This window comes from Coturnix japonica, chromosome 1, assembly GCF_054131305.1.
Source record: "Coturnix japonica strain WE chromosome 1, WE-NBRP24, whole genome shotgun sequence".
In the NCBI taxonomy this organism is placed as follows: Eukaryota; Metazoa; Chordata; class Aves; order Galliformes; family Phasianidae; genus Coturnix; species Coturnix japonica.
The window spans coordinates 99,037,704-99,062,265 of NC_140663.1; the positions used below are offsets into that span (position 1 = coordinate 99,037,704).

Here is a 24,562-nt window from a genome sequence, read left to right on the forward strand (position 1 = left end):
GCAGAAGTTCCCAGGGGGAAAAACACACACACACACACACACAAAAAAAAAAAAAAAAAAAAAAAAAAAAAAAGTAAAACAGCACAACTATAAGGAACTACTTCAACTTTTTAAAGTTCTTTAAAGGACCGAAAAATATGACTTGACTTCAATTTTTCTCCCCTTTCTTTTTTCTACCCCCCCCCTCCCCCCGAGGTCCCTTAAATCCCCAGCTAGCTGTCACCTTTGAGTTGGAAAAATCCTCACGCTTAGTGTTCCTGCCACAAATGAATCTGTCTAGGTACTTATATGGTACTCACCACTGTAGTAACTGAATGCCTTCCAAGTATTTAAAAATAGAGATAACAATAACAATCCCTGCCTCTTTTCATCTCTTTCTTTCCAGCTTTCTACAAGAATAACTTGATTAATTTATGAGATCTTTATTATGTACACAGTGCCTGCATACAAGATGGGATATGCATGTGTATATGCCTACTTACACGTGATGTTTTCAAACTGTGTGCACACAATTCAACTTTCTGAAGCATGGAGAAGTGAACACGTGTATATAAGTGATACTTACCTATTGTCACTAATATGGTCTGCTCCTTAGCACAGCTTCTGTAGGAGGAAGAAATTAGTAGCGCTACAGCCATCCTGAAGCACTGCGATTAGGAGTAGCCCAAGGAAATAATTATGAATTATGCTTAATGATGATTCAGTTGCAGTTGTTAATAGATGATCTTGGTCCTACTGCTTTAGCTGTTGTACATACAGTTCAGGAAAGTTTATACTGTCAATAAATCAAGCTCAGTGAGTTACTCAGAGGAGCAGTGAAATTACCTGAAAGAAAGGACACTTAACTAACAGCTTTTAAGTCCCAGACCTTAGCCTTTGTGGAAAGTCCCTCCCCAGTTTTCCTCTAGGCCCCCGTCAGATACCGGAAGGCTGATGTAAGGTCTCCTCACAGCCTTCTCTTCTCCAGGCTGAAGAGCCCCAGCTCTCTCATCCTGTCCTTGTAGGGGAGGTGCTCCTGCCCTCTGGTCATGATTACTATGTGGCTTAGATCCTGCAGCATTTTGTCCAATTTATTTTTTTTTTTTGCATTTCAGTGGACATTAGGGCACCTGGAAGGTGGTCCAATCTCTCATATTTTCTGAGAAGCCAGTATGTAAAGATTAGGGTGGGGGAAGCAGTTGTAAATTAAAGAAGACAAATGGTGATAGAGCCCTGGTGATGCTGGTGGGTTTTGCTATTCACATGACTGACAGTTACGATGGAGTTCCCATCAAGTTGATGAGGAAAGGCAGAACTGAAATTGTGCCTTTGACAAGTACCATATTTCTTTTGGAGATCAGTTTGTAATTATCAGTGCACTGCCTGCCTATACACCAGGGTAAACAAGACTTCTTTCCATGACTGGCACATAGCTGACATGCACTGGCTTGCTTCCACAGATGTGTACTCATCTGAAATGATGCTGTCATCAGTACTCTGAGAAGAACATTCAGTTCTGCTTTGTTACTGATAGGAACCCAAACAAAGAACCCAGGTCAGCTAGTTTTTAGATAGGCCAAGTGAAACTAATATTACCTCTGAAATGAATCTGTCCATATGTCATGAAGGATAGTTTGCTAATAGTATATAAGCATTCGAGTCGGTGGTACAAGAAGGGTGGTGTACTGACACTGGAAGTCCTTGGAGCTAGACTGACACAAATTACAGATGTCTCTCTCCATGTCCACAAACTCTAACAGCAGTTGATTAAAAGGCCACAAGAGGTGGATGTAGCTTAGTTGCATGATTTTTCTAATTTAGTGGAAATGAAAAATGAAAGAGGAGCACAATCAATGCACAACAGAGGTTACCAGAGTTTATTGTTAAAGAAACATCACTTTAACTACACATTATCTGCTTGACTTCATATTATCGGCTTTTGTTCTGTTGCTTTTCTTTTCCAGAAGACTTGCTTTTCTAGATTAAATGAAAAATCTTTTTAGTTATGAGTTCCTTGTCCATTAGTAAGTCACTAAAAATCTTCTTTTTTGTTTTTTTCTTTTCTGATGGTTTTCAAGCTTTTAATTTGCAGCACAGAGCCCTAAACACACTAAGTTTAATACTCCAAAATTAGCTTGCAATTTGGTATTATCAGGCTGCCTTCTGCAAGCATCTAGCATCTAGAACAGCTGGAGTGTTACAGGCATGATTAAATTTTGGTCCTTAGCTGAACATCCGTACGGGATCAAGGTAGTTAAGGAAGGAGCTGGATGCTACAGTATAAACTAGTGCACCTCCAGTCTTGACCCTCAGGACTGGATTCTAGGGCATTATATAACAGGTTCCCTATACATTGCAAGAGGAAGTTTCTCATCCAATTGTATCTTGGGTTCCTAGGCTGAACAGGAGCCATTAAAATCAATGACAGTAAACTCTGCTTCTCTTTAGAAGTTTGGGGTGGAATTCCTCTTTTCTGGCAGAAAATGTGTACGTGTGAGAGATCTATATCTGTTTGTCTGTCAATTGGCAATTCTTCTTTGACGTGATAGGACATGCAAAGTTCAATAGACATAGAGGAGGTTGAGGTACTTGATAAATTCTTTGCATCAGTCTTTACTGGCAGTCAGTCTTCCCACTTTTCTCATGCGCCTAGGTGGGAATTAGGTGGGCAAAATACCCCCCCCCACTGTAAGAGCAGAGCAAGTCTAAGATTACCTTATGAGGCTGGTTGTGTACAAGTCTATGGGGCCAAATGACAAGCATCCCAGGTTCCTGAAGAAATTGGCTGATGTGGTTGCTGCGCCCCTCTATCATATTTGAAATGTCATGGCTGATAGGAGAAACCTCTGGTGACTGGAAAAAGGGAAGCATCTCTCCAGTTCCTGAGCAGCCAGATCTGGTGGCAGGATGGCTGGCCATGGCTGGGAAGTTTGAACTAGGTGATTTGTAAGGTCTCTTCCAACCTAAGACATTCTATGACATTTATTAGAATGAGCTTCTCCGCTGAGCTAGGTGTTTGGAGATCTCAGTCTTATTTAGGAATAAAATGGCTTCTGACTTGCTCAACTCTGTCAAGGCTGAGGAATCTGTGGGTGTAATGGAAATGCCAAGTCACAGCCTGAAGCAGTGATTGAGCACCTGGTGGAAAGGCAGAGACAACCCAGGGGAGCTCAGGTGCAGGCAGTGTACCTGAGTATGTGGAAGGGATGGAGCCAGGATCCATCCTCTCCCATACCTCTTTTAATAGTTGGCAGTGGAGGTGAGGGTATCTTGCTGGTGATCCCTGCCTATGGCCTTCTGAAGGTGAGCAGCTTTTTTCCCTTTGTTTCTGCATCTTTGGCTGCTGCATTTGGGTTTATCCTCACTTGCTGCAGACTGTAGCTCTGCTATCCTGCTGTCTTTGCTGTGTTTTCCATCACATTATACCATTACAGTGGGTAATATTACAGAGACTCTGAAGGTAGATGCTCAATGGAGTTTTTCAACGTATCAGCTTTGGATGTGGGCATCTAATTTCTCCTTAATTCCATCTCAAATATGTGTTCTTGTTTAGATCTGGCCAAATTTAGCTTCCTGGTGTAACCTCTTCCTGCCATTTTCTGTATGGAAATATAGCATCCAAATATTTCCTGGCTTGGGGTGGTCTTATTTTGCTAGGATACTGGATTTGAAAGCATTTGCTTTGGTCAAGCATACTCAGTTGCTCAGTTTGCACTGAGTTAGGAATAGGAAAGACTGAGAAAAATAGATGTTTTCCTAGGAGGAATTTTCAAAAAAAAGGAGAAACTTAAATAACATCAGGTATGGAAAAGAGTCACAGTGGAAAATTGGACAGGGTGCTTTGGCAACTTTTGGGAAATACAGTCGCTATTGCAGAGACTGGAACTCTGCTCTCAGCTCTTCTAGGGTCTTACAGCAGCATTATTTAACAGCAGTTGATTAATGAGTATTCTAACTGTATTTTGAGTATATCATCTTTCATTCTGATTTATACTGAAAAAACCCTGAGACCGCTGGTTGACTCTAGGTAGAAAAGCATTAATTATTTTCTAGGTGTTAGTGAAACACTGGCACTCCACACTGACCAATTTACCAGCTCCTCTAAATGCTGCCAATAAAGAATGGACGGGTACAAATGTATTCATTAGCACCAACTAATTAAAATCCAGGCTAATAGCCAGAAAAAAAGAGTACTTTATTGTAAGATTTTTGAACTCATTGTCTGTATTAATCTAACACTAACTGTCCTGGCTCCACAGTTTCTAATCTTAGCTAGAAATCTCATGCCAAGAACCCAACCAATGGACAAGACCCTTTTGGATTGCTTATGACTTTTTAACCCTACTTCTGATTTCATGGCTATTTCAGAAGTGCTCCTTCCTGAGAGTATATTGCAGTAACTCTTTCAGACATAAAGTGTAGGATAGAGTCCCTTGCCTGAACATCTTTAGTTTGATTGCACTGTGGTGGTGCATTAACTTCTGATGCAGTGCGACTTTTTCTTCTGTACTTCGCAGTTTAGGTTAGCCATCAATCAACTCAATCAAACTTTTACTTTTGTAGCTTATTTTTTTTTTTATTTTTTAAGGGCTTGTTCTGTTCATTCTACCTGTTTTACATTTGCACTGTTTTCTCCAGATAGACAACAGTGCTCTGTCCTTTTTGGTATTCTTAAAATAATTTAACTATCATTAAAATTGGCAGTGCCTTCCATTATTATTTTTCTGACTTTATCAGATTAGAGATTGTAAATGTACAACTCACACCAAAGGGTGCTAGATACAGAGAAGGCATTAGGGTGTTTCCTCTCACCCCTCCGTTCTTTCTGCCACACACTGCAGTATGTGCCATGCTTTAGTGACAGTCCATAAGCCATTAATTTCATCGTATCCCTCTTACAGAGCGGGAGGCAAATAGGGAGGGAAGGATCACTTGTATCTATTGCAATTACATCAGTCTTTTTCCATTTCATCTTGAGGGCTTAGGGCTGGGCAGTATGTGACCTGGAGATTGCACTCTTCAGCGCTCTGTCTGCACAATATCACCACAGTTTGTGGGAAATGGCTTAATTTCAATATTTTAATTTCAAAACAAATGACAGAGCTTCTGAAACTTATAATTCCCATTGAGTTCAGGTGAAGGGATGTCTGCTGCAGCTCTGCGGCTGTAGATGCTGCAGTGAGTTTCTGGCTGCATTTAAGAGGGGAAGTAGAAAGTAAGTATGGTGAAAATTCTCTGCTGAATTCTCTCATTTGTGGTTAGATATGTTACAACTAAACAGAAGGATAGGAGTGGAGAGGTTAATATATGTTTAGTCTTAGATTTCACTGGATTAATGCTCATAGTAGTGTAGAGTATCAGGTGTGGTACCTTTGAGAAAAGATGGTGATGTTGCTGCTCCTGTGTAATAGTAGAGCTCCAGTTACGTTTGAGTAGCATGATGGGTGTGCATTTGTCCCCATACTGGTTTATACAGCAAAGATGAGAAACTGATATCCAGATCCAAATATCCCTCTTGCCTCTGATAACCAGCAGCCTGAGCCCACAAAGAGAAAGAAGTTGAGACAGATTCTGAGGCAGCTGGATTCAAGGCTGTTTGGCATCTCAAAGCAGCTACCTCTCAGTCTAGCAGTCAGCAGGCTAATTGCTAGCAGACAGCATGAAGCACGGGTAGAGTATGATCTCATCTAACAATTTTGTTCATAAAACAGATAACTGCATTTTTCACTAGCAAAATTTTCTTTGTGACCTTTACAAAGAATCTATTCTTAACTAAACCTTGAAATCTCTTGTGAGGTCTGCCTTTAAAAGACAAAGATGTGTTCTGCTGCCTAGAAGTTGGGAAAAAACAACACTCCTATCTTCTGCTATTCAAGGTGATAGGAAGACAGATGAAAGATGTGTAGCTTGGGACCTCTTTGTCAGCGGGTGACGGATGCTGTCAGTGGAGGGCAGAGACACAGGCTTTGCCAATCAGTCACAAGTCATCATTCTGTCAATAAGCACCACTTTGTTCCATGTCAGACAAACTTAAGCCTTTGGCTTAAATTCCTTTTTCTTTCAAAACCAGGAGAAAGAAATAGCTCTACTGGACTCCAATGCAAAGAGCTTTGGAGATTAAGGATCCATGGACAGTATTGCATATCTACCGCACAGTGGTAGATAAACCCAGTGGAACTAGGTACATGGCTTAGAGTTCTTCTACCTATGTGCAGAAGTCTGATGCATGTTGCCTGCACTGAGTATTGGGCCTTTTTCAAACTGTGACCCATACAGAAAACGTTTTTTTTCCCCATCATTCTTTTTCCTCAATAGAAAGTGCTGCACACGCAATCAGTTAAGATAGCTACATCAAGTAGTTTCTAGTGCTTCCTTGTAGCTTTTCCTCTGTAAATGTTTGTGTGGGCTTCTAACTCCTGTTGTGTTCAGTTCTAAGTTTCAGTTTTTAATGAACTGAAGTGTAAGAACAGCCACAACTGCCGTTATTTCTGGAGTGTGCACTGTGCAACATCATTGAGAAGCTATTTCACTCTACAAAGCACAGATAGATCCAAATTTACTCTAAACTTCAGGTGAAAGCATTTTATAACTACTGTAATTGTGACTTCACACAGTTCTTAGGAGATCACAGTAATTTTCTACACCTGTAAGTAGTTTTCTCCAGGAAACAGTACTATGAAGCATATTTAGAGGGATCTCTCTTGACTGAACTTTCAGGATATAAACTTGCAAGTAATTAACCTGAGCTGAGACAGAGCAGCTGTTTCTATTCTGCTGTGTTTTTGTGAGGTTTTTGGCCAAGCAGCAAGAGGCAGAGTACAGCTTCTACTTTTGTTCAGCACAGCTTAACATTTCAGCTCAATTGCTGAGTTAGAGAGCAGTCAGCTGGCTGTCAGCCTCCTTTTCAGGTGTTGGCCATACCTTTTGTTGTTGTAGGTTATGCTGCCTGGATGTGACAAAACAATTGATAAACTTGACCAAGCATGCTAGAAAATAGAACAGTGAAAAACAATGTAGGTTTTCCATTCAGGCAGTTCAAGAAAAGATGTTTTGTTTTTTCCTCACTAGTGGCTTGCTTGAGAGGAAAGTCTGATCGATTTGGGGAGGAAAAAATACTCTGGTAATTTCTAGAAGAGTCTGAATAGATTGAGGTAGGCAACAGAAAATAGAGAATCAGACCCTCAGTTGTTGCTAATTGTTGTAGCTGTGCTGTCTTCAGTGCTTACACAAAGCTCGAGAGGCCTTTACTATCCTGAAACTTTTTACCAATCCCTGTCTAGTGTGAGTAGGTAGTTTTATGCCAATGTGACCTCTCATTCTCCTTATTCTCATGGATAACATGAGTGTGTCCATGAGAGTGGGGTAAAGAATGTGATGCAGTGTGATACCCTGGCATAATTCCAAGCTACTAGTCCTACTGCCAGTCAAGTCACACTGCTATGATGGGTCAAGTGAGTTGTCCCTTGATTTCTTTCCATCTGAAGTTTCCCTTTCATCTTTTCTGCAAGCTGTTTCTTTTCTGGTGGGCTTTCTTACTGTCTCTCTCACGCTGTGTTTCTGTCTCATTGCTAATTCTTTCTCTTCCCCAGAGAATTTCATGTCTTCTCAGCACAGATAGGTCAAGCACTACTTCTTCCTCTAGCTGCCTCTCCACTTATTTTCTCAGGCAAACTTTGTATGCATCTTTGTTCATCAAAAGAGGATAACTGACTAATGCTCTAATTTGAAGTCATGATCAACCCTCAGCTGAAGTCTCTAGTTTGCACAGTGTCACAAAACAGTAACTGTTTTCCAAACTGGGTTTGACCAGGGCTCAGGTGAAGACAGAAAAGAATCACTAGAAAGAAGAGCACCACATTTAAGGGGATAATGCAATCTTTAAAATAGTGGGATTGGAAATGAGCACTTTCAGTAGTCCTCTTTTTCTTCCTTGTCAGCTTGGGAATGAAAGAGGGAGTGCACACTGGGTTTCCCATGGAAAAGAGAATAAAAATATTTAATTTGTTATCTTTATGTTCAGGTCTGAAATTCAAGCAGTAAGGAAAATGAGGTGGATTTTAGTTAGGAACAAAGGAAACTGGTTTGAGGGTGTATTGTACACTGTGCATTCTGCATATGTCAGTGCTTGTAGTGTCAGCCGGTGACTTATGTCCTAGCTTAAATCTGTTATAGCATTAACCCAGCTTGTGTTCTCTGATGCAGAGGAAAGACATGAAATTTTGTCATTCTTTTAGATGTTAACATTGTTAAGCTCATGTTGCTTGTAATCCTCAGAAACAAAGGAAGGAAAAAAAGCCTATATAGATCAGAAAAATATGGGCTGAAGTAATGATCTGAGGTTGGTCAATTGTGTGTGTCAGCTAAGATGGTGTTTCAGATTGGTTTTATTGACAATCTGACATGTCTGTAAATCCAAGCAGAACTCAGAGTATCTGTCAGAGCTTAAATTCGGGTAAGGGAAAATGGTTTTCTATATGTTTCAAATAAGCAACAGGGTTAAGTGCTAGAGAAATCCTCAATCACAGAACACACAAAGGAGAGCTGCGATTATAGATAATGATGTATTAATAATATATATAATGTATTAGTGTATAATCATTATAAATAACCATTTTTTAATTCTTATTTATTTATTTGAGGCTAAGACTTTTAGGAATCATTGGCAACCCTCAAAACACCGACACAAGAATATCCACATTCCCTTTTCAACCCCTCTTCAAGATTTTGTCTATCTATATCTTTATTTCATTTATTTACTGTCTCTACTCTTGTTATGTATTCTTAGTGTGTTTGCTATTGCCTAGATTGGTGGCAAGGTTGAATCTCTGAGTTACTGAATTCTGCTGGTTATCAAATCCCTTTTCAGATGTATACAACCTCACCAAAATTCAACTGCTTCAGTTGAAATTTGCCATGTTGGTTGCTTGCTGTCAAGCAGAATTTATTTTGGAGGGTTTCAGCAAAGTTATCCCATTTGTTTCCAAAAATGAGTCTTGAACAAAATTCTAGCACGTCTACCAATTAAAAACAATTTCTGGATGCCTCTATTTGGATTGCTTTCAACTGTTATCATTTTGAACAGAAACTTGAGATTTACCATTTGACATGTGGCTCTTCTATCTTCAAACATTGCCAAGTTGTAAATGTTTGGAAAGATGAGCCTTACATTTGCATACATTCAGTGGAGCAGTTAATTTTTTTAAATCACAAGTTAGTAAGCACCAAGACAAATAAACCAATGCTGTCTTTGTGGGGCTTGAGGAACTTAGTTTTTTCTAATTGCTTCTGCTTGCTTTTGTAAGATACGTTTTGGCCAGGGAACGGAGCTGTGAGCACGGTGTGCCTTCTTTATCACCAAGGCACCACAGTTACTTAGAAGGAAGTGTACCTTCTGCCTTGAATCCAGAGTGGACAAAAAGTATAGCTAAGAGGTCAAAGGATGGAATGTTGGAGTTCAGTAAGTCCTGTTGGGAAACTACAGCCTCAGGATATTTAGGGAAGGATTAGTAGTTGTGAATGGAAACTGGGATTAGAAGGGAGGAATGTGAAAAGGCATGTGGTAACTGGAAGAGACCAAAAGCCAGTTAATGTGGGAAAGGGTTGAGATGGAGTTCTGAGGTTAGGGTAGGTATGATTAGGACTAGGACTAACTAGATAAAGAAAAAGCAGCATTGAGGACTACTGGGGAACCATGATGAGGGTCTTGTCTGAGATGGGATTCTACAGAGAATGATATGAGTTCTACAGAGAAGGCAGAAAAGGCTGCCCCATCTGAAGATGTGAATGAGCAATGAAGTCCCTGCCCCTGATGCCCATACCTTCCATCTTTTAATTGTTCCTTTTCTGTCAGCCATATGAAACCCACCAGCAAAATGTACATTCCATCCCATTTCCTACTGATTTTGATTGAGGACAGCAGCCTACTACTGCTGTCAGTTATTTAATTAAAACAAGAAGTCTGTGTGGTGGATCTTGCAGTTTCAAATAGCTGTACTGAGGAGCCATGTGGGTGTCCATATGTTGCAGTAGAATATATAATTCTTTTCTTTAAATCTAGGAAACACAACATGCTCCTAAGACTATAAAGGTCACAAAGTCAAGAATTTCAAACAGGATTTTCTGAAATTAAAGTTGTCTGCACAAAATTAACAGAATTAATTGCACTGTAGTTTGTCATATACTGACTTTTTTGTGCTTAACTTTGCTATGTTAATATCCTTTCAAAATCGCTCTATGTATGCGATAAACATGCTGCTTAAGCAGGAGGGAAACCTTTATTCCCTGGCCTCAGTTAGATTTTCATGTCAATTAGACTATCTGGCAGTGGGTTTAATAACTCTCTAATTGCAATTGCAGCACTTTGCTAAATCAATGCCCACCCTTCCTGATAAAATTGTTTTTAAGTAGCAGTTGTTAAAATACCTCAGGTGAAAACTCATTGAGGTAGGAGGAAAGGGTAAGTGGAATAGGAAGCCTCCATGGCTTCTAATCTCACCTCAGTAAAATTTGTCAGTTTTTAAAATATTTTGCATTTTCCTTTTAATTTGTAACATTTTATAGCCAAGAGCAAACTCCTCCATCATTTTACAAGTTGCAAAGGTATTACAAATTACATGGGTCTGAAACACGTAGCATACATTTACAGCAAAGAATTTATTTTTGAACCTTGCTGAGGCTTACTGTCTAGCACTTCTCAGTTCATTGCCTAGAAGTTTTTCTTTGTAAATTGTGCTTGAGATATTGGATCACACTCCCATCCACTATGTAAATATTTTTATTAAGAAAGGAAAAAAAACCCCCCACACAACCCAAATTATAGTGCCCTCCTCAGATGAATGAAAGCATGCAGTATCCACGTCCCAAAATCTCTGTGCAGACTAATGCCCTTTCTCCCTTTTGTCTGGCTGTAATTCTCTTCAGCACAAGGCAGAGATCAGTCTGCATATGGGAGAAAGATGGTCACAAACATGGGGAAATGTGATTCCTATGTTTTGAGGCCGTGTATACATACTCCATAAAGGTAAATAGGGCTTTGATAAGGGGACTCTAGCAGGGTGGTCCTGCTTGAAATGTATTTGATGGTTGGACTAGGTGATCTTGTAGGTTTTTTCCAACCTTGTGATTCTATGATTGTGTGTGTTTGTTGGGGCTTCTGAGGAAAATGAGGCGCTGTTGAACCAGAATGGGAATGAGAAAAGGGAGGGTGGTCTTTTTTGAAGTAGGCAGGGAGTATTGCAGGTGACATAGGTCTTGTTCTGTAGCTCTGAAGGCTGAAAAGCAGCCTCACTTGCAGGCCAGTACTTCATTGCCATCGCTTTATTAGCAGCTCAGGAATGCACTGTACTTCAAGCACGTACAACCTTTCTTTGTGTCCTCAGTGTACTGTATTGTATTTGCAAAGTGCACCATCTGTCTGGAAAATGAGACCATTTTCTCCTCTCTGCTCCACAGTCTTCTGATATACACAAAATGTTAGTAGAGCAGGCTTAACTTCTCTTTTCCCTCTGATGTTTTAATTGGAAAATCATGCTTGCTTATACCAATATGTATAGGAAAAAAAAAAAAAGTAAATATGATTTCTATACGTGGTCTGCAGAAGGTGGATATTCTTTCTCCTTGCTACACACCTGAGAATAAGCCCACTGCAGCCTAGCTTTAATGATCTACACTGTAGTCAGGTGCTTGTCAGAACCTGTAACCGTATTCTCATGGGAGAACAGTCCCTCTACCTTTTGTCTAAAATAGAATCTGGTTAAAAAATGCTGCTGCTGACTCAGTGCCTAGAACCTAGAAGGTTTGGAATGTCATTTTTTCATGAGATGGTCAAAGGAAAAAAAGTTCAAGCAGGGTTTGAAGTACTCTCTAGTGCCTGAACTTGCTCATTAATCTCTGCTACTTTGAAAGAGCTTGGAAAATTATATTACTCTATGCCATCAGTCCTTACTCAGTAAATACAAGCACTGAAGTCAGGAACAAGAAATCCCACAGAGCTTTGGTATTGACTTGTTAGAATTCAGGGTTCAGCCTTGCAGTACAGTAACTGCCGATAAGTAATGAGCAAGCTGCTGAGAAGGACAACTTGCCCTTCTGGATATGTTCCCCACTCTTTCAAAAAATCTATTCATTGCCATTTTTCACTCTGTTATGCTGAACAGTAAATTGTCCTATGTGCCAATAAGGGCTTCTCTATTACTCTGTGAGAGGAAATTTGTGGGGGAGCTGAGCTGCATTCGTGTTCTGTCTCAGAGCTATTAGACTTATTACTAACCTTAATATCAGTTTCTACAGCTGGAAAAAAAGACTACAGTGTGTGATATTTGTGTATTTTTTCCATTAAGGAGTGATGAAATGCTAATTTGTGTTATTTGGCATTTAAAGAACAGAAGTGTATCCTTCTGTAAAATCCAATTTCCCGGCTGAATCAGCCAGGACTTCAGTACCGAAAGCCATGCCTCCTCCTCACCCATAGGTGCTACATGGGACCCTGGAACGAAGGAGAGAGGATTTGTGTTGGGAACTGTACTGAGAGGTATCCACTATGTTTTATGTGTGCTTCAAGAGTTTACAGTCCCTTGTCAATGAGGACCTGCCTTGGCTCATATCAGCAGTGAGAAGCACCACTAGCAGTGCCTTTAAGACATAACTTGTCTTTCCCAGCACATCTGACTCAGCCATTTTATTTCTCCTTTTTGTGATCTCAGTAAAGAAGTCAAGTGATGGCTGCCTTCGACACCCGATATATGCAAGAGTTCCTTTTGAGTGTCTCCACTTTTCAGCAGAATGACTGCAGCAATCGCTTGGCTTATTATTGGCTAAATAGCACAGCGCAAATTTGGTGTTTGCAGTAGTTTGCAAATTCAATTATAGTTCTCACAGCAACTGTCATTTGTCTGCTTATCCAAATGAAGTATTCAATACTGCTTGTTGTGGTGTTAACTGTAATCCCTTTTAGGGAAATAGAAGTCTTACTGAGGTACTCTTAAAAGAAGACTTATATAAATGAAACAGTTTCTCCTTAGCATGCAGAAATACATGCATACACGAAAATTTACTATCCTTGAAATAAATTGAATGTATGGAAAGAGGTGCGGATATATATATATTTTTTTGTCTGTTCAACTGTTTATCTTGAGAAATGTATGCAGACTGTTCAGTCAGCTCCTGAGGGAGCATAAGAGGATCCAGATCAGCTGCACAACTGGCAGCTTCGCTGGCAATCTCAGCAGAAGGAACAAATGTTCATTTTGACCCCTTGTTGAAGGTGAGCTGTTCTCTTCCTCGCTAGCAATGGGATGGAAGCACACAGATGGAGTAGTATGAGAAGCCATGCACTACTTCTCTTTCTTTTGTCTTTCTTCCTGAAGCAAATTAGATTTCTCAGCTGCTGAAATGTCAGCATGGTACCATTTGTTCAGTCTACATAATTTATGTGCTGAGAAGGAATTTCACATGAAGTGGCAAATAAGTTTGTCCATATGAAACTCCTCACTGTGGTTCAGGTGTCTCTCTAAGTCGAGAACGCGATCCATTAGATTAAGCATCAATATTGACATTTGAGCTTTAGAGAACTAGATAATATAAGAAGGGAATTTGAGGATGAGATTGATGCTGTCCTAAAATGGATGCCTGAAGTAGGTCAGAGGGATGACACCCTCAGAGTGCCTGTTTTGTTTTTTTTTTTCCATTGGGCAGTGGGTTTCTTTCTAAGGTGAGTTTCTGTTAAGTTCTGATGTAAGCAACTATAGCTCAGGTTTGATGCCTTGTGTTAAGGAACTGGAGAGAGTTTTTTATTTCTTATATCTAGAATCCATTCTTTAACCGTTCAGCCTAATGAGTTTCTGTATGATGTGTAACAAAGCTTTCCAAGTGGCTGTTGGGCAAGACAGCCCTTAATATGTGGACAACATCCTGCAGCATGTAATTCCTTCTGATCCTTTCAGAGTCATATTGTCCTAGTATCTCAGTTCATTTCCCCTTACTACTGTTTCTATTTTACATTCTCTTAAGGTACTCCTCTTCTTTAAAGATGTAAGCAGCCCAGCCTGCAGGGGAAATAAACATATAATGCAGTTTTCTGTGTTCAGTGGAGACGTAGTAAACTCAAATTAACAATTCTGTTCAGATAACAGCCCAAGCGAAAGCAAACAGTGGAAATTTCCTAGTACACTCCTGCAATGGACTGCATCAGTCCAGTACTGTAGTGGTTGTGCTTGTGGATGCTGAAACTGAAGTTACAAATCCAAGTGATGCAGGAGTGTACAAGGTCTACTGATGGTTAATGGTGAAAGTCAGCAGAAGTTTTGTGATGAACTGGTGTCTATCAGGGTACTCTGGTCTTTGTTCAGACTGTGACCTTAGAGCTACTTCAGGAGACGAGGGTTTATGTTGGCTGCATCTCTGGGGCACTACAGATGAAATATGTTTGGTTTTATGGAAGAATGATCAACTCTTTTGCCAAATACATTCCTTAAAAACCCTCTCTGAGTAAGATTGTTCAGTTCAGTCTGTGGGCTAGATCAGGTATTCCAAGACCCATTTTTTTCTGTCTTCAAATGACATCAAATGCCTCCCTGGTCATTTTTTATGACCAGGTAGCTGCAGGACTTTGAGAGTGGCCCAGCTAATTCCTCAGTCACTCACAAGCTGGCTTGTAGTGCAGAATGCTAATACTGTACAGATTCTTAAAGCAGCGGCTTTTTCATCATAGGGCTCTACCTAAGTGGTTATCCTATTACCAATAGACAGAAGTGCCTGCATTTGTCCAAATAAATTTGCTATGCTTGGACATTATTTCTTTTGCATTTAATCTATGTAGCAAAGTAAATGCTTCTTACAGCCAACCTAATTTACAAGGCATTTATAGATAGCATGTGATAAAATGGGATATGGAGGTACCAAAATGACTCAACTGTACAATGCTGAATGGCAAAGCTAAGGGTTCTTATACCTTATGCTGTCCACTGCTGAGTGTGATGTTAAATACTTTGTAAATGTGGTGATGGATTTTATGAGAGGTGAACCTTTTCTTATTGTGATTTTCCAAGCTCTCATGTAATGGTTTTCATAGAATCACAGAATGGCTTTTCTTGGAAGGGACATCAAAGCCCATGCCGCCCCAACACCTGCCATGAGCAGGGCTGCCCCCCACCAGCTCAGACTGCCCAGGGCCCCATTCAACCTGGCCATGAGCACCTCCAGGGATGGGGCATCACAGCTTCTCTGTGCAGCCTGTTTTCATAGAAATTGCTCTGAAAAATTAAAAAAAGGACTTGCATTAGTTGCTAACAGAGCTCTGCTGGTGTACAATGATGCCTAGAAATTGCCCTAATTTTACACTTTGAAGATAAGCAGAGCAAAATTGGATGCTTCCTTCATTTTTTGTGTGGAGAGAAAGACATTCTAACTCTCTATCACGGTTCTTTTGATTGACTCTTCTAATCTTCCTGATTGACAGGTTTTCTTCTGTAACCTGTGCCATCTTCCCCAGCTCATCTTACTTTGGCAGTACATGAATTTGAGCCCCCATTTTTTGTTACTTCTGTGTGGCATATTGTGATTGCTGCCATTTCTGTGAACTTAATCCTTAGCTAACCTTGTAAATTGCAAAAGAGAGAGAGAGAGAGAGATGATAAAGAGTAATATTCCTGGAAAGTGCCACTGCTATGCAACACAAGGGAAGCAGTACTGCATTTGAGGATAAACAGCCTTCTTTTTTATTTTCTTTGCAAGGGCTCTCAGGTACCATTGGTATTCACATAATTAATAGTGTCTGCCAACTCATTTTGAATTGGTTCCCTGTGGTCTAGAGCTAAAAAGCATTTTGAAGGGCTGCATCTCTATTATAATATAAAATAGGCTGGTTTCTTTTCTCTGACTTGGATGCAAAATGGCACAGTATGGATGGCATCAGCAGGGCTAAACTCTCCATCCTGCAAAAAAACCTGGGTGTTAACATCTCCCCTGTCTACAAGGAAGAGCTGCTTGCCATGCCATCTGACCACAGTAGCCAGGCAGTACTTGCCAAAGGGCTGTCTAGCACAGCCGCAGTCATGCCAATTGCACCACTATCTCGTGTGCTAGAGAAGCTGTGAACAGTGAATAAGCCCTACTGTGGCCCTGTGAGTTTTGCTGGTGCAACCACAGCCTGGGTAGCAGCTTTCAGGCTGTTCTCTAGCCTTTATTTTAAACATTTGCAGCTGAAGACACTTTTGCAAAGGTCATAGAACTGAGGAGTGGCAGAGGATAGTGAATTTATTATTCTGCATCCATAAGTGCCTACCACATTAGGGTTCCCATCTATGACTTGGAGTGCCTGAGTGCTACCATAATAGGAAAGTAACTAATCATATATTAATCAAGCAGTTGACTAGTGAGGCAAGAGGGTGGTTTGCTTCACGAGCTGCTGAAATGCAGCTCTTTCCATAGCAAAGCTGTTTAAAGGCACAGTGTATAGCAAAGATAGGAGAACTGGAAATTGCACAGGAAATTAAAAACACATCATAACAATTCCCCTTTAAAACTTGGCTGGAACACTGGGGATCGCATTCATGCAGACACTCGCTTAACTTTGGACTGAGACTGTGAGGAGGGTTATGGCTTGCTTTCTTAAGGATGGAACTTGGGGCAGATCATAAGGATCCCTGCTGATAGGGCATCATTCTGTAGTAATATAGGGTTGTGACTGTGCCCTCTGTTTCTCCCCAGCACCACTTCTTTTTGGATGCCAGAGACTTCTGTTGGCTTTGGAAGTCAGTCTAGCATTCCTTAGGTTCAGGTTTAGCTAGCAGGAGATGAGATTATACAGCTGAAGCGGCTTCATTTGCTTTGTAGATAGTTAAACTTCCAGAGTTTAGTCTCCCCATGGAAATGTGAACTATGCCTTGTAGTTTCTTAGCCAGAATAGATCCCCATGAACATGTGTATGTACCTATCTATGCATCACTTATGCATTTGTAGGGCATTTGAAAGATCTTTAATTGATACATAAATTATTTTTGAGATGACAAATGATTGCTTAAATAATACTTGCATTTTAAAAAGCCCAATATTTATTTCTGTATAATTTGTTGAGGAATATCGGTCTACCTGTATTTGGCTACAAATTAGTTGAAAATACAGTTTTTCTAAGCTGAATTTTATTACAATTTGTTTTGGTTTCATTATAGTTTACTCCAATATGCATCTAGTTTTGTTCTACTTCACTGAATATCTGAAAAAATATTTCTGCTTTTCACGTTGTTACAACTAAAGGAAAAAAGAATACTCATAACGAAATAACATTTTTAAAATGCATAGGAGAACAACCACTATTTTGTACAGCAAAACTAGTTTTTTGAATTAGAGCTAACAATGCCACATTACAAAAGCAGAGGTAAATTTAAACAAGAAAGGACTTTGATTTTCTAATGAGGACATCTTTTTTATAACAGATTGTAATTTGCAGTGTAGCAAGAAGACGTTAATTCTTTCCTAGCATGTTTTGAGTAATATCAAGAGGATGGTTAGTCTGGTTCAGATAAAAGTAGCCATTACATTTAATCTGATGACTAATGATAACCTTTATTTTGCTTCACACTGTGCTTCTGAAGTCACAGGAGCTTACTGTGCTCCAAGGGTTGCTCTTCGGTTTCAGAAATTATAGCTGTGTGGACACTGCACTTCTCCAGCACCTCCCATCTTCAAATAACTGACCATGGAAAATTAACACCTTTGTATAAGCCCATAACAACCCCTCCCTTCCCCACCATTGAGTGCTTCTTTGCTGATATAGACAGAACACACAGCTTTGACTTTGGAAAAGTGGCCCTTGAATGTCTGCATTTGTTATGAAATGCAGAAACAAGAACAAATGATGCATTCCTTGTCACAAAATGCATGCGTCACCCTGCAGCATTTTTAATAAGTAGGAAGGAAGAGTATCATGTTATTCTTAAGCAAATTTCTGTCCTTAGTAGGTACAGTACCTAAACCTTTGAGTTGGATTGTCTCTGTCAGTTAGTAGTGTGCTGTTGACTATTTGGCTTTTTATTCAGCTAAAGAATGGGTTAGAAGATAAATGAATAAAATGGGGCAACATCAGTTACTTTCCTTTCTTCTGTTGGGCTTGGGCAACATCCACTCCGTCAGCATTCCCATCTGTTCACATGCCTTGGGAAGTGAGAGCCTCCCTGGGAGCAGCCGGGTGACCAAAACAAAAGCTCAGAACCAACTGCTGGGTTTTGTGGCCTTGGTAACTGGCTGGAGATATTTTAGTGTTGAGAAACAGATTGTTTCCTTTTATCAGTCATAAGATCAGTTTGGGTGTTATTTTTCCTCATCTTGCAGAGGAAGAAAAGACAAGGTTGATTTCCCTAGCTATTTCTCCTTTTTGTCCTTCCTCAAGAAGGCAAGACCTTGTCTTTTACTTCCTCACCCCTCAATTGAATACAGAGAAGAAAGAATGGTTGTGTCATCTATTCGCTTTTAAATTGGTAGTTATATGGACTAAAATGTGACCGTCTGTATGCCTAAGCACCCATGTTTTCTCTGTTTGCTTCATGCAGTCTAGTCAGAAAAAATGACTCCTCTTATAACATAAAGGTAATGCTCCACACGAATGTCAACATCTGTGAGATTTCTGCCCATTTTGTCCTCCTTAATTAGAGACTGTTCTGCCTCATTGGACAGACTGGTGTAATAGCTTGAGATCAGGGTGGCATAAAGACTGTCTCAGCTTGAACAATCTTTTGAACTGTGGGAGGTAATGATCCCGCCTAAGGCAAAATACTGCTTCCAGCATGTCGTGGGGCACTATGATTCTGGCCCACATTTCATTTAGCCTTTTTCTAAATGCTGCAGTTTACCTCCTGAAAAAATGCAAGTTTTTGTTTTTTCTGAGTGTATTCCATCTTCAATATAGTCTCATAATTCCTATTGAATGTGGGCTGGGTGAGCAGGCATGGAGGGTAACACTTAAAGACATGAAACAACACTTAGAGGCTCCAGCCCATAAAAATTTTCATGCTGAATATTTTTCCAGTCATTGACAAGCAAACTCTACTTCATCTGAGGGATGGAGAACTTATGACGATAAAGAGTGAGTCTTTTTTTCCTCCAAATCCAGCTAATCAGCTTTTGTCTGTCAATGAATACATTTAGGAAGCATTAGTCTATTACCTATTTGTTCAAAGGCCACAGGTGATTTCTTTTTAGGTTTTTGGCCCATAGTGAATAAGCCATGTTCTCTTTTTCCAGTGTTGTAATTCAATTTTTCTTTATACTAAAAATGTAAATGAAAGAAATTGCTGAAGGTATATTTGTGAATAATTGCACTTGCACTGAATTTCTCTAGAGTTGTCTTTGTAGAATTGAATATGTAAGATTTCATTGTTTTCCTTGTTACAGACACTTTCATTATCCATCCAGTGTTTGCAATGGCTCATGAGGCACTGCAGCAGATTACAGAGATAACTTTCTAATGTTTCATCTGGAAATTGAATAAGTAGAACTTTTTCAATTGCAACAATGTGAAATGAGCTTTCAGGATTTTAGATTTGGAAAACAGCTAATTAGATGCAGTTTCAGGCTCTCCTGCTGGGATGACTATTGATATACTGAAGTAGAGTTTGGACTGTGAAAGTTTTCTCAGTCTTTAGGCCTGTGAAATTAGTCTGTAATGCCAAACTGCTGGTGGGCATGATGTGAACGATACTCAACAAGAAGTCAATGTTGTGCTCCATGGAGTTCATTCTGTCACTGTCTGGGAGTCAGTAAATGAAAGAAGGATATTTGCATGGACTTGCGTTCAGTTCACTGATTTGAACATTCAAACTTACTAACCTGCATGTTTGAAAAGCGAGAGTAGAACTAATGGGTAAAGCTAGCATGGCATAGGGTACATGTATTGTAGAAAGATTACAAAAAAGCTTTGTCACTCTTACTGGCACTGTAAGGTCATCTCTAATCTATGTAAGTCCTGTGTATAGGCTTTCAATCATTCAATTTCAATCATTCATTTCAATTGTTTCAATCAATCATTTTGATTAAGTGGGCCAGTTTTTAAGTCATACTTTTAACGCTAACTAACCAGTAAAACAAAAGCAGCGGTCATAGTGGGGTGTGATATATTTCCAATCGTTGTAGCAACACAAGCTAAAATCTAAAAAAATATTTTTCCTGTAACATAGACAAAGCTGAAGGAGGTACACCATTACATTCTCCTCCAGATCAACAATCCATCTGTTAGAGTGTCTGTGTTTTGACAGACATCAATAGAAACTGTTTGGGGGAGAACTGCAAGACAATCTCATTCCCAGCTTTTATGGAATACCCCATTTAGCTCCTTTCAGTTTAACACAAGACTTAAAAATCTTTAAACAAATATGTCTGTGTATTTCTATATATATTCATGTATACTCTGTGAATTCAAATGTGGATATACATGAAGAATAGAAAGATGAGGATGGACATAGGGAGAAAGAAAACACACGTATGTCATATGCATTGTATACAGATGATACACGTGTTTCATTACATTAATAATTTGTTTTAATTAATAATTAAGTACATTAATAATTTGTGTATTTCTATACCACCCATAAGCAAACAATGGAAGTCTTAATTACCCTTCAAAATATCTTTTATTTTAAATACTTCTGATTTTCTAATCTACAAATCTAAATCATGGCTGAAAACAGATGGCACAAACATCACTATGTATTGATTGAAAAACAGAGGTGCACAAAGAATTTGTTAGGAATTTTGATTTTTGTTTCAACAAGAATGTGTCCAAAAATAGAAGTGAATCTTCAGGTATGCTGAATTGTTGTAGTACGGTTGATTTTAATACAGTGATAATAATGCACACCAGGTAAGATTAATTAAAAATCCTAGAGAATATATATATATTTTGAGTCTATAAATATAGCTAAGATTGCTGAGTCACTGCTGCAAGTTAGCATCCTGTTAAGACTGTTGTAGGACATAAGTTGTACGAGCCAGATTTCATCAAGTTTTAATAAGGGTGTCAACTCATCCACTAGAATAGAAGTTAGGCAACCTGGCAGGACTACAAAAGTGCTGTTCAGTACTGTAGGGAAAAAATTGTATGGCCAAAGCTCAATTAGAGTTGAAGCTGGCCAGCACCTTGGGGGGGACACCAAAAAGGGCATATTAAAATATGTTTGCAGCAGATGGAGGACCAAAGATGACATTGGTCTGTTACTTGATGAGGATGGTTGTCTCACAAAAAGGGACATAGATAACGTAGAGAGATTTGATCTGATCTCAGGCCTTCTTTGCCTGTCTTCAGTGCTGATGATGGGCTCTGGGGGTCACAGGGTTGGAAGACCATCACTGCATCATGGCCCATTAGTCTCATTTCAGTGCCTGGTAAAATTGTGGAGATTGTTCTGGGAGTTACAGAAAAACACTTGAAAGAGTGTGTGGTCACAGGTTACAACCAACATGTGTTCATCAGGGGAAAGTACTGTTTAACAAACTTCATTTCCTTTTGCTGCAAGGTTACCCATCTAGTTGACCAGCAGAACCCAGTTGATGTTATCTTTTTCGATTTCAAACAAGATTTTGATACTGTTTCTCAGAGTATCCCTCTGTCCAGCATATGGCCAGACGAAACCACAATGTAATGGGCGAGCAATTCATTGATGGTTTAGTCTCAGAGGGTTATAGAAAATGAGCTGGCAGCCAGTTACCACAGGGATTCTTTAGAGATCTGTTTTAGGATCAGTTCTCTTCAGTGTTTTCATTAATAACTTGGGTACTGGTCTGGTAGGTATTTTAAATAAGTTTGTAAATGCCACCAAATTGAAGGGGAGGCCTGATGGTGGCTGCAGTTCCTCCCAAGTGGAAGGGCCGTGCTGAGCTCTGCTCTCTGTGACAGCAACAGCACATAGTCTCATTGATTTCAGAGCAGATTAACTGATTATTTAATTACTAGTGTAACATTTTTTGCCAAAATATATCAAGAATATTTCTCTGTAATTTCTCCCCCCTTCAGAACAACATTAAGTTAACAGGATCCTAGTAAGGGACAAGAAATTTTGACATATGGACAAGTAAATCAGTTTTCATGTTCTTATTGCTGATTTCACAAAGCCACAGCAGGACTGAGACACAACAATGTGAGTGCAGCAAACAACTGATTCTATGGAGCAGAGAATTTCAGTGGTATTTTGAGGTTGGTGGAATATGTGTGCTCACTTTGTTAGTCCAGGCAGATTAGAGCTATCGTTGCAAGCAGGGCAGAAGTTTTCCTACAGCTGCACTTCTAAGCTGTGAGTGGATGAAACAAAATTCAGCAAAGTCAGCTGGGCTGTGTCTATATGGAGACCTAATGTAATTGAACTGAAGCTGAAGAATGTGAATAAAGGAAGGCAAGGAGCCAACGATCAGGGCTGAAAGGCAGTAACTGAGCCTGTGAAGAGTGACAGTGGCAAAAAGAGAGATTGAACATAAATGATTCAACAGGGAAGAGCAGTATGTACTGAAAGGGATGAGGCAGGAAACAAGTGAAAAGGATGGAAATTAGACTTAGGAAGTAATATCTCTTCCTCTTAACACAGTCAGTGGGATAGAAACAGGATCTTTATTCCTATTTTAAATTATTTTAAGGTGCCATTGTTCAGGTTTCTGCCTCCTGGAAGCACAGGAGTATCTCTCAGCCCTTCACTGTTAATTACTTAGGCAGAAGAAGACTTCCTCATATGTCAGGTTGTTGTGTAATGAATTCTGAGCACCACTTAGATGTCACTTGTCAGTGACTTAGCTATAAATGGGTTGTCACAGATGCTGCTGCTTTGAGGGAGGGGTGGGTTTGATCAGCTGTGTTAGCCAAAACTGGTCCCAGAGGTGTTTTTTGAATATGCTCCCCATCGCTGTGTGGCTGTGTTTGTGGAGGAGAGAGGGACAGGGCGTTCCATGTGTGTTGACCAGCAATTGTGTCTATTTGAAATATGTACTGATGTTTTGTTCTGCTTTCTTTGGGCAGATGGACAAAAGAAAGTTCAAGAGGAATTTGACATAGACATGGATGCGCCAGAGACAGAGCGGGCGGCCGTGGCGATACAGTCCCAGTTCAGGAAATTCCAGAAGAAAAAAGCGGGATCCCAGTCCTAGTCGCTACCTCATAGCTGAAAGCAAAATAACCCTGAAATGATTTATCGAGAAAAAGAGAAATATCACAAAGATGCATGTACAGAAATGATCAATATTTAAAGCCCCATTGGCAGATAATAAACCATAAGCTTCTGTGTGACTTCATCCCAGGTGTTTCACACCCATTATCCTCTGTAACTCACCATTTTACTTGATGTTGTAATAAAAAGTTAGGGTGAAGTAATTAAAGTGTCTGCTTTCATCTGTCTTTTCATATAAATCTAGCAAGTGCAGCGTTACAAATGAATCCAGCCCAGATGCCTATTTTCCTCTTCACTTAAAGCTTGGAGACATAATGGCACCGTATGTTACAAGGTTTTTGCTGAGGGATGAAAGCGTGTGCCTCAGCCCTGTTTGCCTCATTTGGAGAGTTCCAGCTGCCAGCCAAATGTAACAATAAAATCCCTTTCTCATAATAAGCTTAAAGTAAAAAGTTGCAGACAGAAGCTGACAGGAGGAGGAAAGGTGTGTAGGAAGGCATGGACGTTTATCTTTGTCTTGCAGTTATGCCAGTGAAGTGGCTTAAATGACGAAACGGTCACCGTCCTTCCTGTTTGAATGATAACGCCCGGCTTGGACCACATTGACTGTTATGGAGGAAAAATAAGGAAAATCCAATTTCAGACACCTTTGGAAGTTTTTTATTTTATGTTTTATTTTATTTCTAAAAATAGAAGCTGGCCCTCTGTACTCTGTTCACTCTCCATGTAGTCAGTAACAATTCCTGTTCCATTTCCCTATTTCCTATTGTTTGTAGTGCTTGATGTGTAACTCATGGCAGACTCCCGGTCTCCATCTATACTATTTGTAATTTGAAGCCATTTTGCATGAAACCCTGTATCACTGTATTAGTCCAGTATGTTATTAATAGAAAACAGCCACAATGATGTTTCTTACATTGGGACTTTTCTATTATTATTATTTTCTCCCTTCTACAGAAGGGCAGCAGACCTGCTCCAGGCTAAACCTGAGTAAAAATCTTGCCTGGCTTCACACATGATCAGAAATCAGCAGCCTATATAGGGCACAGGGAAGGTTCAGAAATGGTCTTCATTGTTTCTTATAGTCAGAAAATTGAGCTGTTTAGATGGAGCAATCGGGGTATTCACTACACAGAGACATTCCCCAAATCCCACCCTCTTCTCAGTTTCAGCAGCAGGTGTGTGGATTCCAGTAGGCATATTCATCCCTGGAGAAATTAGAGATAGAAGTGTTTTCAGAAGGATTGGTGTTTGCAGCACTTCTCCAAGAAAGCAGCGTGAACCTCACCTCCAGGTTGATGGAGGTAGGTGTGCTGAGAGGTGGCAGTCTGCATACTCTTAGCTGAACAGCCTGGAACTGAGACTGCTTCAGGTGTGAGAGATTTAGGTGTAATTTCCTGCTCTGTGTAGTGGCATTTGATGTCTACTCTCCCACCTGCCACCACATG

General features: G+C 39.9%; 1 protein-coding gene across 1 annotated transcript in view; it reads left to right on the forward strand.

Annotated features, from left to right (window-relative positions):
• PCP4 (Purkinje cell protein 4) overlaps window positions 1-23,317 on the forward strand; it is a 50,255-nt gene extending 26,938 nt beyond the window's left edge. The window contains exon 3 of the mRNA XM_015882850.3: window positions 22,967-23,317. Within this exon, the coding sequence (XP_015738336.1) occupies window positions 22,967-23,094 (128 nt within the window). The 3' untranslated portion in view covers window positions 23,095-23,317. The remainder of the gene's footprint in view (window positions 1-22,966) is intronic.
• The last annotated feature ends 1,245 nt before the right edge of the window (window positions 23,318-24,562 follow it).